At 51.7% G+C, this 15609-nt stretch overlaps 1 protein-coding gene across 1 annotated transcript in view; it reads left to right on the top strand.

Annotated features, from left to right (window-relative positions):
* The first annotated feature begins 708 nt into the window (after positions 1-708).
* LOC137458674 (band 4.1-like protein 2) overlaps positions 709-15609 on the top strand; it is a 90353-nt gene continuing 75452 nt past the window's right edge. The window contains 2 exon segments of the mRNA XM_068170027.1: positions 709-1200; positions 2880-3089. Of these exon segments, the coding sequence (XP_068026128.1) occupies positions 742-1200; positions 2880-3089 (669 nt within the window). The 5' untranslated portion in view covers positions 709-741.

The raw sequence follows: 15609 nt of genomic DNA, 5'->3' as shown, positions 1-15609 counted from the left end.
TCAAGGAGAAGGAAACTCTTGGGGTCTTTATTGCTGTGAAAATCTTTTCTCTACAGAGCATTAAGTTTTCATTTCCTGATCAGCTGAGTTCACTGCTGAGGTGAGATTTGAAAACAAGCACTTCTTTGACCCAAAGAGGTTTCATTCAGAATATCTTGCAGAGTATTACTGCAAATTGCTGCAAGTCTTGTAAAAGTCAGAACCTCTTGCTGGTTATTGCTGCAAATTACTGCAAGTCATGTAAAAGTCAGAACCTGTTGCAGATTACTGCTGTAAAAGTCAGAACCTCTTGCAGATTATTGCTGTAAAAGTCAGAACCTCTTGCAGATTACTGCTGTAAAAATCAGAACCTCTTGCAGATTGCTGCTGTAAAAGTCAGAACCTGTTGCAGATTACTGCTGTAAAAGTCAGAACCTGTTGCAGATTACTGCTGTAAAAGTCAGAACCTCTTGCAGATTACTGCTGTAAAAGTCAGAACCTCTTGCAGATTACTGCTGTAAAAGTCAGAACCTCTTGCAGATTATTGCTGTAAAAGTCAGAACCTCTTGCAGATTATTGCTGTAAAAGTCAGAACCTCTTGCAGATTACTGCTGTAAAAGTCAGAACCTCTTGCAGATTATTGCTGTAAAAATCAGAACCTCTTGCTGGTTATTACTGCAAATTACTGCAAGTCATGTAAAAGGCAGAGGCTACAGAGCAAAACTGTTTTTGTTGCTGCTTCTTTCAGTGCAAAGTGTGACAATGACAACTGAAGTTGGCTCAGAGACTGAAGTAAAGAAAGATTCTGAGCAGCTGGGACCAGACAAAGCCAAGGACAAGCCCGAAGAAGCAGCAAAGACTCCAGAGAATCAACAGTCCAGTGGAACATCCTCTGAGGAAGCTCAAGATTCTTCCCCTGTCCCAGCACCAGCTAGCCCAAGCAGCCAGAAGAAGGAGAAAGCTCCATCTGAAAGCAAGGGTATTTCTCGTTTCCTTCCCCCCTGGCTCAAGAAACAAAAGTCCTACACCTTGGCAGAGCCCAAAGATGAGCACAAGAAGAAGGCCACAGGGGAAGAGCAAGTAGTTGAAGAAAGTGAAAGCCAGACAGCAGAGGGGGGGGCTCAGCTGAAGAAGAGCTCAGAAGAAGCAGCAGATGAAAGTCAGCATCATGCTAAGGCAGACAAAGAGACAAACCACTCCATCAGTACTCCTGAGGCACAGGTAGGTGTGGGGAGGCTGATAAATGCTTTGAGGTAATGGTGATGAGACCTGAGTCAGGGTTGATGTCCTTCATGGAAAGCTTTGTTAGGGCCCTGTCAGGTCCAAATGGCAGCTTCTGTCTGGCCCTTTGTGCAGTTGGATTGATGCAGTGAAGAGTGGCATGGCTGATGAAAAACAAGGTCCTGCTCTGTAGCAGACCATTTGTCACTGCACTCCTTCTGGGTGTCCATTGTGAGTGCAACCTCACACCTGGACACACTTCAGAGGAACACTGAACTGGATCATCGTGGCAGAAATGAGCAGGGAGAAGAGGAGAAGCCTCCGAAGTCAGCTTTGTCTCTGAAGCCATTGGGTGGCAGGGTGTGGCAGTTTTAGGCTATGCCTTTAAAAGTTTTTACAGCTATTGAACAGAAAAGTAGTGAAATGTAAATAAGTCACTCTTGGTGTGAAAAGGAAACAAAGGTAATTCTGAACAATTCCATTGGAGAGATAAGGAACTTAAACTGGTTGTACCACAACAACCCTTCCCTTCCCTTCCCTTCCCTTCCCTTCCCTTCCCTTCCCTTCCCTTCCCTTCCCTTCCCTTCCCTTCCCTTCCCTTCCCTTCCCTTCCCTTCCCTTCCCTTCCCTTCCCTTCCCTTCCCTTCCCTTCCCTTCCCTTCCCTTCCCTTCCCTTCCCTTCCCTTCCCTTCCCTTCCCTTCCCTTCCCTTCCCTTCCCTTCCCTTCCCTTCCCTTCCCTTCCCTTCCCTTCCCTTCCCTTCCCTTCCCTTCCCTTCCCTTCCCTCCCCTCCCCTCCCCTCCCCTCCCCTCCCTTCCCAGAGTTCTAGAGAGCAAGAAGGTCTCCCCTGAGCCTCCTCTTCTCCAGGCTAAGCAACCCCAGCTCCCTCAGCCTCTCCTCACAGGGCTGTGCTCCAGACCCCTCCCCAGCCTCCTTGCCCTTCTCTGGACACCTTCAAGTCTCTCAATGTCCTTCTTGACCTGAGGAGCCCAGAACTGGACACAGGACTCAAGGGGTGGCCTAAGCAGTGCTGAGCACAGGGCACAAGGACTTCCCTGCTCCTGCTGGCCACACTCTTCCTGATGCAGGCCAGGATGCCCTTGGCCTTCTTGGCCCCCTGGGCACACTACTGGCTCATGTTCAGCTGCTGTCCACATGTACTCCCAGGTCCCTCTCTGCCTGGCTGCTCTCAGCCACTCTGACCCCAGCCTGTAGCACTGCCTGGGGTTGCTGTGGCCAATGTGCAGCACCTGGCACTTGGATGTGTTCAATCTCCTGCCCTTGGCCTCTGCCCATCTGTCCAGCCTGTTGAGGTCCCTCTGCAGAGCCTCTCTACCCTCCAGCAGATCAACTCCTGCCCCCAGCTTGCTGTCATCTGCAAATTTACTGCTGATGGACTCAATGCCCTCATCCAGATCATCAGTGAAGATGTTAAAGAGGCTGGGGCCCAGCACTGCTCCCTGGGGCACAGCACTGGTGCCTGGCTGCCAGCTGGCTGTGGCACCATTCACCACCACTCTGGTCCAAAGGAGGACCTTAACACTGCATCCTGTTTGTGCTTAGCTTTAATGGAAGCTTAGTATTAACCTTCTGATTAGCTTACTATCAGCTTATGTAGTTCCTACAATTAGCTTCTAAGCCTTCCTAATTTCAGTCACTATTTCACTGTGTTTTGTACAGCCTGCCAAAGAAGATGGGAAAGAAGTGGAAGTAGAGAAAGTTGCAGAGGAAAAGGAAGAAAACCAAGAAGAAGACAAAAGGGAGACAAAAGAAGTGCAGACAGCTGAAATGAAAGCAGAAACCCTTCCACAGAAGGCTCCCAAGAAAATCAAAACTGTGCCCTGTAAAGTGGTGCTGCTGGATGGCATGGAGTACAGCTGTGACCTGGAGGTAAGGCAGCAAAAGGCTCTCTGGAAGGAGCTCTTTTCTCCATAGAGAGAAAAATGGAGTTGTTGCCATTGCACTGAGCTTAGGAAATGCATTTGGTGTCTGCAGAGAGCTCATGCCAGTGTTGCACTCACACTGCCAGCAGCAGGGGCCAGGAACATTTCATTTCATAGTATCATAGAATCAGTCAGGGTTGGAAGGGACCACAAGGATCATCCAGTTCCAACCCCCCTGCCATGGGCAGGGACACCCCACACTAGATCAGGCTGCCCAGAGCCTCATCCAGCCTGGCCTTAAACACCTCCAGGGACAGGGCCCCAACCACCTCCCTGGACAACCCATTCCAGGGCTTCACCACTCTCATGGGGAAGAACTTCCTCCTCAAAGCTCCATCTTTAAGGCCTTTCCATTTCAGCCTTAAATCATAGAGTAGTAGAATTGTTTGGGTGGGAAAAGACCTCCAAGGTCATAGAGTCCACCCTTCAGCTCAAGATCAGCATGGCCACCAAACCATTTCCCACAGGGCATGGCCACACATCTCTTGAACCCCTCCGGGGATGGGGACTCCTCCATCTCCCTGGGCAGCCTGTGCCAATCCCTGACCACTCTTGCAGCAAAGAAATTTCCAATCTCCAACCCAACCCTCCCCTGGCACAATTCCAGGCCATTTCCTCCCCTTCTGTCACCTGAGTCTGGGGAGAAGAGCCCAACCCCCACCTCACTGCAGCCTCCTTTCAGGGAGCTGTAGAGAGTGAGAAGTCTCTGAGGTAAAATAGCAAGTAAGATGAAATGCAATGCACAAATCCTTTCCATGGTGACCATTTGACAGCTCAAAATTGACTTCTTTTTCCCCACAAAAGATGAAGGTTTTCCTGCAGCTAATAGCACAGGCACTGGTTAAGTTGGGTGGAGGTCATTAATTTATCCTTTCTCTTTCAGTTATTTCAGCTAGAGAACTAAAGTCTAACAAAGTTTGCTTCAAAGAAAAGTTTTGTTACAGAGTCCAGTTAAGGCTAGCAGGATGCTGAAGGGCCTGGAACAGCTGTGTGAGGAGGAGAGACTGAGAGCCCAGGGGCTGTTTAGTCTGGAGAGGAGAAGGCTGAGAGGGATCTGATCAATGGTTACAAATATCTGAAGGGTGGGGGGCAGGAAGGGGCCAGGCTCTGGGCAGTGGTGTCCTGGGATAGGACAAGAGGCAATGGACAAAAGGGACAGGGATCTACTGGTGAGAGTCCATTGAACAGCTATGAGGATGCTGAAGGGCACTGGAACATATCTGCTATGAAGGAAGGCTGAGAGCCCTGGGGCTGATGAGCCTGGAGAAGAGAAGGCTGAGAGGGATCTGATCAATGGTTACAAATATCTGAGAGGTGAGGAGAAGCCCTGGTGAGACCACATCTGGAGTATTGTGTCCAATTCTGGGCTCTCCAGTTCAGGAGGGGCAGGGGTCCACTGCAGAGAGTCCAATGGAAGCTGTGAGGATGCTGAAGGGCCTGGAACAGCTGTGTGAGGAGGAAGAGCTGAGAGCCCTGGGGGTGTTGAGCCTGGAGAAGAGAAGGCTGAGAGGGATCTGATCAATGGTTACAAATATCTGAGGGGTGGGGGGCAGGAAGGGGCCAGGCTCTGGGCAGTGGTGTCCTGGGATAGGACAAGAGGCAATGGACACAAACTGGAACCCAGGAGGTTCCACCTCAACCTGAGGAGAAACTTCCTTGGTGTGAGGCTGCTGAGCCCTGGAGCAGGCTGCCCAGAGAGGTTGTGGAGTCTCCTGCTCTGGAGCCTTTCCAGCCCCCCCTGGATGTGTTCTGTGTGCCCTGCCCTGGGTGCCCTGCTCTGGCAGGGGGTTGGACTGGGTGATCTCTGGAGGTCCCTTCCAACCCCTAGCATCCTATGATTTATGTTCTGGTTCTAAATTTTCCTGGCTGCATGGAGTTCTCATTCCCACTGGGTTAGACATTTTGTGTATTTATGTGTTAAATCTGCCTTAAGATCAGCAACAGAAATAGCAGTTGTGAGCTAAAACAGCTTCTCGGCTTTCATGGCTCTAAGGTCTGTCTGCACACCCATGCTCCTTCAGGCTGACCCTGTGTCCAGATGTGAAGTCAGACAGGAGTTGTTTAGTATTTTAGATCAAGATTAAATTGTGGAATGCTTACAGATTGCATTGGGTTGGAAGGGACCCTCAAAGGTCATCTTGTCCAACCCTCCTGCAATGAGCAGGGACACCTCCCAGCTAGAGCAGGCTGATCTTGAATGTCTCCAGGAAGGGAGGCCTCAACCACTTCTCTGGGCAACCTGTTCCAGGGTTTCACCACTTTAGAATGTCCTGCTGTGTTGGGAGGGAATTCTTCCCAGCAGGAGAGATTGGCCACTGGGATGTGCTGCCCAGGGAGGTGGTGGAGTCCCCATCCCTGGAGGTGTTTAAGAAGAGCCTGGATGAGGCCCTTGGGGCCATGGTTTAGTTGATCAGATGGTGCTGGGTGATAGGTTGGACTTGGTGATCTCAAAGGTTTTTTCCAACCTGGTCTATTCTATTCTATTCCATTCCATTCCATTCCATTCCATTCCATTCCATTCCATTCCATTCCATTCCATTCCATTCCATTCCATTCCAATGTCCAACCTTAATCTCTCCTATTCCACTTTCAAACCATTGCCCTTTGTCCTATTACTGCAAGCCTTCCTGTAAACCCCCTTCAGATACTGCAGTGCAGCTCTAAGGTCTGCCCAGAGCCTTCTCTTCTCCAGGCTGAACAGCCCCAACTCTCCCAGCCTGCAGACAGGGTTGACAGGGCTGGGAAGGCTCCAGAGAAGGAGGCTCCACAACCTCTCTGGGCAGCCTGCTCCAGGGCTCTGTGAGCCTCACAGTGAAGTTCCTCCTCATGTTGAAGCGAAACTTCCTCTGCTGGAGTTTCCATCCATTGCCTCTTGTCCTATCCCAGGGCATAATTGAGCAGAGGCTGTCCCTGTCCTTTCCTTCCTCACCCCCAGCCCTCAGATATTGATAGACATTGATTACATCAGCTCTCAGCCTTCTCCTCTCCAGACTAAACAGCCCCAGGGCTCTCAGCCTCTCCTCCCCAGACAGTGCTGCAGTCCCTTCAGCATCCTTGGAGCCTCCCTTGGACTCTCTCCAGGTTTTCTCTCCCCATGGGAGGAGAACCTCCCTCGATGCTGCACCTAACTGCCCAGCTGTGGTGCCTAGGTCAAATAGCTGGGTTATGAAGTGTGGTTAAAATGTGTGCCTTGTCTAAACTCAGACATCTCAGTTGGTCTTTCACATTGATCTTTGGAACATTTGCATTGGCACAGGCTGCCCAGGGAGGTGGTGGAGTCCCCATCCCTGGAGGTGTTCCAGAAAGCTGTGGCCATGGCACTTGGGGCCATGGTTTGATGGCCATGGTGGGGTTGGGTTGGTGTTGGACTCAGTCTCAGAGATGTTTTCCAAGTGAAGCAGTTCTATGATTCTCTGATGTGAGGTCAAAGCAGTGGTGATGTTAATGGCATTTCCCAGCTCCTGCTCATTCCTTGGGGCTGTTCCCCTTGGTCAGTTTTGATCTCATGCACACAAGCCATGCAGCAGTGCAGGCTTCTCTTGAAGCCTTTCCTCTTTCAGGTGCTGTCAGTGTCTGTCAGCCAGTCCCTAAAGTGTTTGTGAGCTCCACTGGGCCTCCTAGTAGCTTAATTGCTTATTGTGTACAGATCCTCTTGTGTGCTCTACTGCAGTGCTAGATGGATACTGCTCACCTGCCCATCAAAAACTTGGAAGGTGCAAATAATCCTCTCCAAACCTCTTCAGGACCAAGAGCCTCTCATGAGGAGCAGCTGAGAGCACTGGATTTGGTTTGTGTGGAGAAGAGAAGGCTTAGGTTGAAGATTAAGAACAATTTCTTTGCTGCAAGAGTGGTCAGGGATTGGCAAAGGCTGCCCAGGGAGGTGGTGGAGTCCCCAGCCCTGGAGGTGTTCCAGAAAGCTGTGGCCATGGCACCTGGGGCCACAGTTTGATGGCCATGGTGGGGTTGGGTTGGTGTTGGACTCAGTCTCAGAGGTTTGGTTTGTGTGCTGAAGAGGAGGCTGGAGAGAGACCTCTTTGCTCTCTACAACTCCCTGAAAGGAGGCTGAGTGAGGTGGGGCTTGGTCTAGTCTCCCTCCTAACAAGTGATAAGAGGAGAGGCAATGGCCTGGAATTGTGCCAGGGGAGGTTCAGCTTGGAGATGAGGAAAAATTTCTTTGCTGCAAGAGTGGTCAGGGACTGGCAGAGGCTGCCCAGGGAGGTGGTGGAGGTGTTCAAGAGAGGTGTGACCATGGCACTTGGGGACATGGTTTGGTGGCCATGGTGGTGGTGGTGGGTTGATGGTTGGGCTGGGTGATCTTGGAGGTCTTTTCCCACCAAAACAACTCTATGACAGTCTGAGGTCAGGCATAGTGTTCCTGATGCAGCAGCTCTTTTGTCCCTGCTGGGCTGGGCCAGTGCTTTCCTCTGACACTCAGCTTTTGATTTCCTGCTGTGTGCCTTGACCTTAACAAGCAATCCTCAGCTGAACTCAGATGCCAGCTGCCTTTCTCTGGGTCATTTCTGACCATTTGTTTTCCACTTTCATTTCCATTCTTCTTCCCCTGTCCATCTTTTGTTCACTCTTCCTGCAAGAGCAGCAGGCAGCAGTCTGTGTTTGGGAAGAAATGCAGTTTCAGGAGAGCAGAGGCTGCTCCCTAGGCTGCTGGCCACGTGGCAGGTGGATTGCTGTCCTGCTGACCTTCCCTTTTGCTTTCTGGGCTTAATTTATTTCTAGACATGCATGTGGCTTCATTCCTTCAGCCTCAGTGCCTTGAATGCCAGTGGCATCCTGGCCTGCATCAGGAAGAGTGTGGCCAGCAGGAGCAGGGAAGTCCTTGTGCCCTGTGCTCAGCACTGCTTAGGCCACCCCTTGAGTCCTGTGTCCAGTTCTGGGCTCCTCAGGTCAAGAAGGACATTGAGAGACTTGAAGGTGTCCAGAGAAGGGCAAGGAGGCTGGGGAGGGGTCTGGAGCACAGCCCTGTGAGGAGAGGCTGAGGGAGCTGGGGTTGCTTAGCCTGCAGAAGAGGAGGCTCAGAGGAGACCCTCTTGCTCTCTCCAACTCCCTGAAGGGAGGTTGTAGCCAGGTGGGGGTTGGTCTCTTCTGCCAGGCAGCCAGCAGCAGAACAAGAGGACACAGTCTCAAGCTGTGCCAGGGGAGGTTCAGGTTGGATGTTAGGAAGAAATTGTACACAGAGAGAGTGATTGCCCATTGGAATGTGCTGCCCAGGGAGGTGGTGGAGTCCCCATCCCTGGAGGTGTTCAGGAGGAGACTTGCTGGGGTGCTTGGTGCCATGGGTTAGTTGTTTAGGTGGTGTTGGATTGGTTGATGGGTTGGACTTGATGATCTTGAAGGTCTCTTCCAACCTGGTTTGGTTTATTCTAAATTATTCTAAATAAATAACATTCTGGATGTTTTTATAGCCCAGAGGTTGAGTTGTGGATGTTGGGAGAGTTGAGTCTTGACTCACACAGCACTTACCTCAAAGCTCTGCTGTCCTGGTGCCAGCCTGCCTCTGTGTCCCCTGGTGAAGCTGGGTCTGTCCTTGGTGTGCTTCTATAGGAACAAATTCAGGGAAGCCAATTTTGCAAGCCAAGTTCATTAGATAGAGAGAGAGCTCTCTCAAGCTTTGACAGCTGGCTGTGTCAATTCAGTATCAGTAGATGCTAGAGAGCTTCTGTAGAACAAGTAAGATAAATGTGTTGGCAAAATCCTGGAATGGTTTGGCTTGGAAGGGACCTTCAAGATCATCCAACCCCCTGCCATGGGCAGGGACACCTCCCACCAGCACAGGCTGTTCAAGGCCTCATCCATCCTGGCCTTCAACACCTGCAGGGAGGAGACAGCCACAGCCTCCCTGGGCAGCCTGTGCCAGAGTCTCACCACCCTCACTGCCAAGAATTCCTTCCTCCCCTCCACTCTCAGTCTCCCCTCTCCCAGCTCAAAGCCATTGTTCCTCATCCTGTCTCTCCCAGCCCTTGTGCAAAGTCCCTCCCCAGCTCTCCTGGAGCCCTTCAGGTACTGGGAGGCTGCTGATTTGCCATCAGCTGTTGCTGCAGAACATTTGTACCTTGGCTTCTGTGCCTCTTTCCTGGTTTGTGTATTGATAATGGCTTTGAAGCTGGTTTTACAGCCACCCAGTGCTGACTGACAGTGGAGCTATTCCCCACTGCTTGCCTTTGCATGTCTTCCCCATCCCTCAGGGCACGCCTGTGTGGCTGATGGTTGGCTTCCAACAAAGCACATCTCAAAACATTTTTCATGTTGAAGATTTGCTGTGTAAATTAATCACCTCTCAGGCTAATTGATTTGTTCTCTTGCCCTCTTTAGTTTGCCTTAATGGATCTTTGGTCTGCTGTCAGCTTGCCAGTTTCAACTTGCAGTCAGTAATTCTTTCCCTGCAGAACTCTTGAAGCAGATATTTCAGCTGCTGTGGTGATCATTTCCTGCAGGTTTTTCTGCTCCTCTAGCTTTGTACTTTGTGTTGCTGTGCTTTTGTAGAAGCAGATTTGAAGGACCTGATTTATAGTCCTTTTTTTGAGTGCAGCTTATCTCCATGGCAGGGGAGAGAAAACACTGCTGCCCAGGAAAGGCATAAGGAAGCTAAGTCTTGTGTCAGGTGAAGCCTGTTCTCCACTTCACTGTAGTTTGGATTTCTCACTGCAGTGTTTCCTGCTCTGGGTTGGGGTTGTTGTTGTGGTTTGGTTAGCAGCTGGGTTGGTTGTGGGTTTTTTTCCTCCCCAGAAATGAGCTGTAGGCAATTCAGCTGCCAGCACCTCCTTGGCACTGTCTGCCACAACAAACTCCTGGCAAAGCTGGCAGCCCATGGCTTGGACTCTGAAATGGGTCAAGAACTGGCTGGAGGCTGAGCCCAGAGAGTGGTGGTGAATGGTGCCACAGCCAGCTGGCAGCCAGGCACCAGTGGTGTGCCCCAGGGAGCAGTGCTGGGCCCCAGCCTGTTCAATATCTTCATTGATGATCTGGAGGAGGGCATTGAGTATATTTGCAGATGGCACCAAGCTGGGGGCAGGAGTTGATCTGTTAGAGGGTAGAGAGGCTCTGCAGAGGGACCTGGACAGGATGAATGGGTTGGCAGAGGCCAATGGGATGAGATTTAACAAGGCTAAGTGCAGGGTTCTACACATTGGCCACAACAGCCCCAGGCAGTGCTACAGGCTGGGGTCAGAGTGGCTGAGAGCAGCCAGGCAGAGAGGGACCTGGGGGTACTGGTCGATGGTAGGCTGAACATGAGCCAGCAGTGTGCCCAGGCAGCCAAGAGGGCCAATGGCATCCTGGCCTGCATCAGGAAGAGTGTGGCCAGCAGGAGCAGGGAAGTCCTTGTGCCCTGTGCTCAGCACTGCTCAGGCCACACCTTGAGTCCTGTGTCCAGTTCTGGGCTCCTCAGGTCAAGAAGGACATTGAGAGACTTGAAGGTGTGCAGAGAAGGGCAAGGAGGCTGGGGAGGGGTCTGGAGCACAGCCCTGTGAGGAGAGGCTGAGGGAGCTGGGGTTGCTTAGCCTGGAGAAGAGGAGGCTCAGGGGAGACCTTCTTGCTCTCTCCAACTCCCTGCAGGGAGGTTGTAGCCAGGTGGGGGTTGGGCTCTTTTCCCAGGCAGCCAGCAGCGGAACAAGAGGACACAGTCTCAAGCTGTGCCAGGGGAGGTTTAGGCTGGAGGTGAGGAGAAAGTTCTTCCCAGAGAGAGTTGTTAGCCACTGGAATGTGCTGCCCAGGGAGGTGGTGGAGTCCCCATCCCTGGAGAGGCTTGGATGTGGCACTTGGAGCCATGGTTTAGTTGTCAGGAGGTGTTGGGTGTTAGGTCATAGGTTGGACTTGATGACCTCTGAGGTCTTTTCCAGCCTGGTTGATTCTGTGATTCTGTGGTGACTCCAGCACCCTGGCTGGGCAGCCTGTGCCACTGCCACACCACTCTCTTGGGACAGAAGTTTTCCCTAGCGTCCAATCTGAACTTCCCCTGGCACAGCTTAAACCTATGAGTGTCTAGTGGGTTGAACCTGAGGGAAAGCAGCTTTAGACTGGACCTCACAGTATCACCAAGGTTGGAAGAGACCTCAAAGATCATCAAGTCCAAGCTGTCACCACAGACCTCATGACTAAACCATGGCACCAAGTGCCACATCCAATCCCCTCTTGAACACCTCCAGGGATGGGGACTCCACCACCTCCCTGGGCAGCACATCCCAGTGGCTGACAACTCTCTCTGGGAAGAACTTTCTCCTCACCTCCAGCCTAAACTTCCCCTGGCACAGCTTCAGACTGTGTCCTCTTGTTCTGGTGCTGCTTGCCTGAGAGAAGAGACCAAGAGACCTCAGGTAGAAGTTCTTTGCTCCAAGGGTGGTGAGACACTGGAACAGGTTGCCCAGGGTGGTTGTTGATGCCTTCTGCTTGGAGGTGTTTAAGGCCAGGTTGGATGAGGCCTTGGGCTACCAAGCCTAGTTGAGAGGTGTCCCTGCCCATGGCAGGGAGGTGGAGTAGATGAGCTGTGAGTTCCCTTCCAGCCTAAGCCATGCTGTGATTTGTAGGTGATTTGCATTTGCCTCTTGATCTTTATCTCCCTCATAAACTCACTTGCATTGTTTTCCTCCTGCTATGTGGTTTCTCAGGTAAATCAGAGGGAGTTCTGTCCTTACACTTGGCCTCTGGGACTTGGGGAGTTTTGCTGCTTCAGATCCAGTCTGGCTTTCAGCAGAGGCCAACACAGTTTAAACAAACAACAAGAAGTGTTAACTGGATAATGATCACTGCTTAGAAGCAAATGAAGGAAGATCTGCTTGGTTTGTTTGTTGCATTCAGTCAGGCTCCAATCCAGTGTTTCATAGTATCATAGCATCATAGAATCAGTCAGGGTTGGAAGGGACCACAAGGATCATCCAGTCCCAACCCCCCTGCCATGGGCAGGGACACCCCACACTAGATCAGCCTGGCCAGAGCCTCATCCAGCCTGGGCTTAAACACCTCCAGGGACAGGGCCCCAACCACCTCCCTGCACAACCCATTCCAGGGCTTCACCACTCTCATGGGGAAGAACTTCCTCCTCCCCTCCAGCCTGAATCTCCCCACCTCCAGCTTCATTCCATTCCCCCTAGTCCTATCACTCCCTGAGATCCTGAGCAGTCCCTCCCCAGCCTTCCTGGAGCCCCCTGCAGATCCTGGAAGGCCACAATGAGGTCACCTCAGAGCCTTCTCTACTCCAGCCTGAACAGCCCCAACTCCTTCAGTCTGTGCTCACAGCAGAGCAGCTCCAGCCCTCTGCTCCTCCTCCTGGCCCTGCTCTGGACACCTTCCAGCACCTCCAGATCCCTCTTGCAATAGGGGCTCCAGAACTGGAGGCAGGACTCCAGGTGGGGTCTGAGCAGAGCTGAGCAGAGGGGGAGAATCACCTCCCTTGCCCTGCTGGCCACACTTCTCCTGCTGCAGCCCAGGCTCTGATTGGCTTTCTGGGCTGCAAGTGCACACTGAGAGCTCCTGTTTAGAACAGAAGGCATTGAGAGGCTGCCAGCATGGACTGCACTTCATGCACGTATGAGCAAGTGGAAGGGATTGGAGCTGACAGAGGTTCTCTGCTCACTTGCAGCCTGCTGAGGCCAAGGAAGAGGATGTGTGCTTGATGTACAGTTAGGGTCATGCTGAATTAAGGAATGTCTGAATGAACTTGATGTGGAACAGATGGGTAATGGTAGCTGAGTTTTCAGTTGAGTCCCGGAATGGTTTAGGGTGGAAGGGACCTGCCCTGGGCAGGGACACCTCCCACCAGCACAGCTTGCTCAAGGCCTCATCCAACCTTGAGCATCTCCAGGCAGGGGGCAGCCACAGCCTCCCTGGGCAACCTGTGCCAGAGTCTCACCAGCCTCACTGCCAAGAATCTCTTCCTCATGTCCAGTCTCAATCTGCCCTCTCCCAGCTCAAAGCCACTGTCCCTCATCCTGTCACCCCCAGCCCTTGTCCCAAGTCCCTCCCTGCTTTCATTTTATTTGCAAATCTTTCTTTCCCAAGTACAGCTTGGACTTGATGCTCTTTGAGGTCTCTTCCAACCTTGGTGATACTGTGAGACTGTGATCTGTGATACTGGAATGTGTGGACAAGTGTTTGAGTTTCCCTGAGTGCCTGTTTGAAGTATGAGATCCTTTCTGTGGCACATGAGGATGGCTTCAGGGCTGACACAGTGTGAATACATTGGTCCAAATTCAACACACACCACTGGAAGTAAGGTTTGGGTGAAGTGAGACTCTGGCACAGGCTGCCCAGGGAGGCTGTGGCTGCCTCCTCCCTGCAGGTGTTCCAGGCCAGGCTGGATGAGGCCTTGAGCAAGCTGGGCTGGTGGGAGGTGTCCCTGCCCATGGCAGGGGGGTTGTGAGTAGATGCTCTGGAAGGTCCCTTCCAGCTCAAACCATTCTGTGATGCTATGAAGTAATCTCATGGCCAAAAATGCCCTCTGCATCCCTGCAAAGTTCCTGTAGGCAGCACCTACCCTTTCTTTCACCTCTGGATCATCACAACCAAAGCTGCTCTGTTGTGCCCTGCAGCTGAGGAGGTTTTTTCCCCCCCGATGGGCTAGCCACAGTTTGGCTTTCTGGCCTTCCCTGCAGCCTTGAGCACAGCTCCTTGCAGGGCTCCTCTGGGTCATTTTGGCTGCTCTTGCACCTCCAAGGCACTGCTCATGCCCTGGCTCTTTCTGGCTGTCTTTGCTGTTGTGAGTTTATAGTGGGAGAGAGCTCTGGTGTTGCCTTGCTTCCATTTCCCCTTGTGATCCTGCTTGAGCCAAATGGTTTGTGCTTGGTGGAGCTCCAGGCTGGCTGCATGCCACTTCTCAGCCCTCTCCCTGCAGGCAGTACAAGTGCTGGGCAGGCACTTCTTATGGCTCACTGTCCAAGAAGCAGAGTGGAGCAGGCTGCAGCCAAAGAATCTGCTTGTATCTGATGTGTCATACTCCTGAAAGCAGCCCAGGGTGCCACACACCTCTTACTCTCCTGCCTGTGGTCAGTACTGATCTTCATGCTCCCACTTCTCACTCCTCAGGAAACAGGGCAGCTCTGCTTTGTGGCTTGCCTCTGCCAGCATGCAGGCTGTGCTGAAGAGTGGATTGGGCTGCTCCTGGTGACACAAGTGCCTTGGGTTAACATTCAGCTCTACCTCTCACAGTGATACAGGCACTGGGTTAACATTCAGCTCTACCTCTCACAGTGATACAGGCACTGGGTTAACATTCAGCTCTACCTCTCACAGTGATACAGGCACTGGGTTAACATTCAGCTCTACCTCTCACAGTGATACAGGCACTGGGTTAACATTCAGCTCTGCCTCTCACAGTGATACAGGCACTGGGTTAACATTCAGCTCTACCTCTCACAGTGACACAGGCACTGGGTTAACATTCAGCTCTACCTCTCCCCAGTGATACAGGCACTGGGTTAACATTCAGCTCTACCTCTCACAGTGATACAGGCACTGGGTTAACATTCAGCTCTACCTCTCACCAGTGATACAGGCACTGGGTTAACATTCAGCTCTACCTCTCACAGTGATACAGGCACTGGGTTAACATTCAGCTCTACCTCTCAGAGTGATACAGGCACTGGGTTAACATTCAGCTCTACCTCTCACAGTGATACAGGCACTGGGTTAACATTCAGCTCTACCTCTCACAGTGATACAGGCACTGGGTTAACATTCAGCTCTACCTCTCACAGTGATACAGGCACTGGGTTAACATTCAGCTCTACCTCTCACAGTGATACAGGCACTGGGTTAACATTCAGCTCTACCCTTCCCCAGTGATACAGGCACTGGGTTAACATTCAGCTCTACCTCTCACAGTGATACAGGCACTGGGTTAACATTCAGCTCTACCTCTCACAGTGATACAGGCACTGGGTTAACATTCAGCTCTACCTCTCACAGTGATACAGGCACTGGGTTAACATTCAGCTCTACCTCTCACAGTGATACAGGCACTGGGTTAACATTCAGCTCTACCTCTCACAGTGATACAGGCACTGGGTTAACATTCAGCTCTACCTCTCACAGTGATACAGGCACTGGGTTAACATTCAGCTCTACCTCTCACAGTGATACAGGCACTGGGTTAACATTCAGCTCTACCTCTCACAGTGATACAGGCACTGGGTTAACATTCAGCTCTACCTCTCACAGTGATACAGGCACTGGGTTAACATTCAGCTCTACCTCTCACAGTGATACAGGCACTGGGTTAACATTCAGCTCTGCCTCTCAGAGTGATACAGGCACTGGGTTAACATTCAGCTCTGCCTCTCACAGTGATACAGGCACTGGATTAACATTCAGCTCTACCTCTCACCAGTGATACAGGCACTGGGTTAACATTCAGCTCTACCTCTCACAGTGATACAGGCACTGGATTAACATTCAGCTCTACCCTCACCAGTGATACAGGCACTGAAGCTGAGGGCACACAGAGCAAGTGTGGTAGCAAG

This window comes from Melanerpes formicivorus, unplaced genomic scaffold, assembly GCF_026170545.1.
Source record: "Melanerpes formicivorus ecotype bairdi unplaced genomic scaffold, bMelFor1.0.p_v2 SCAF_270, whole genome shotgun sequence".
NCBI classification, from domain to species: domain Eukaryota; kingdom Metazoa; phylum Chordata; class Aves; order Piciformes; family Picidae; genus Melanerpes; species Melanerpes formicivorus.
This window is presented reverse-complemented; position numbering and strand designations above follow the sequence as displayed.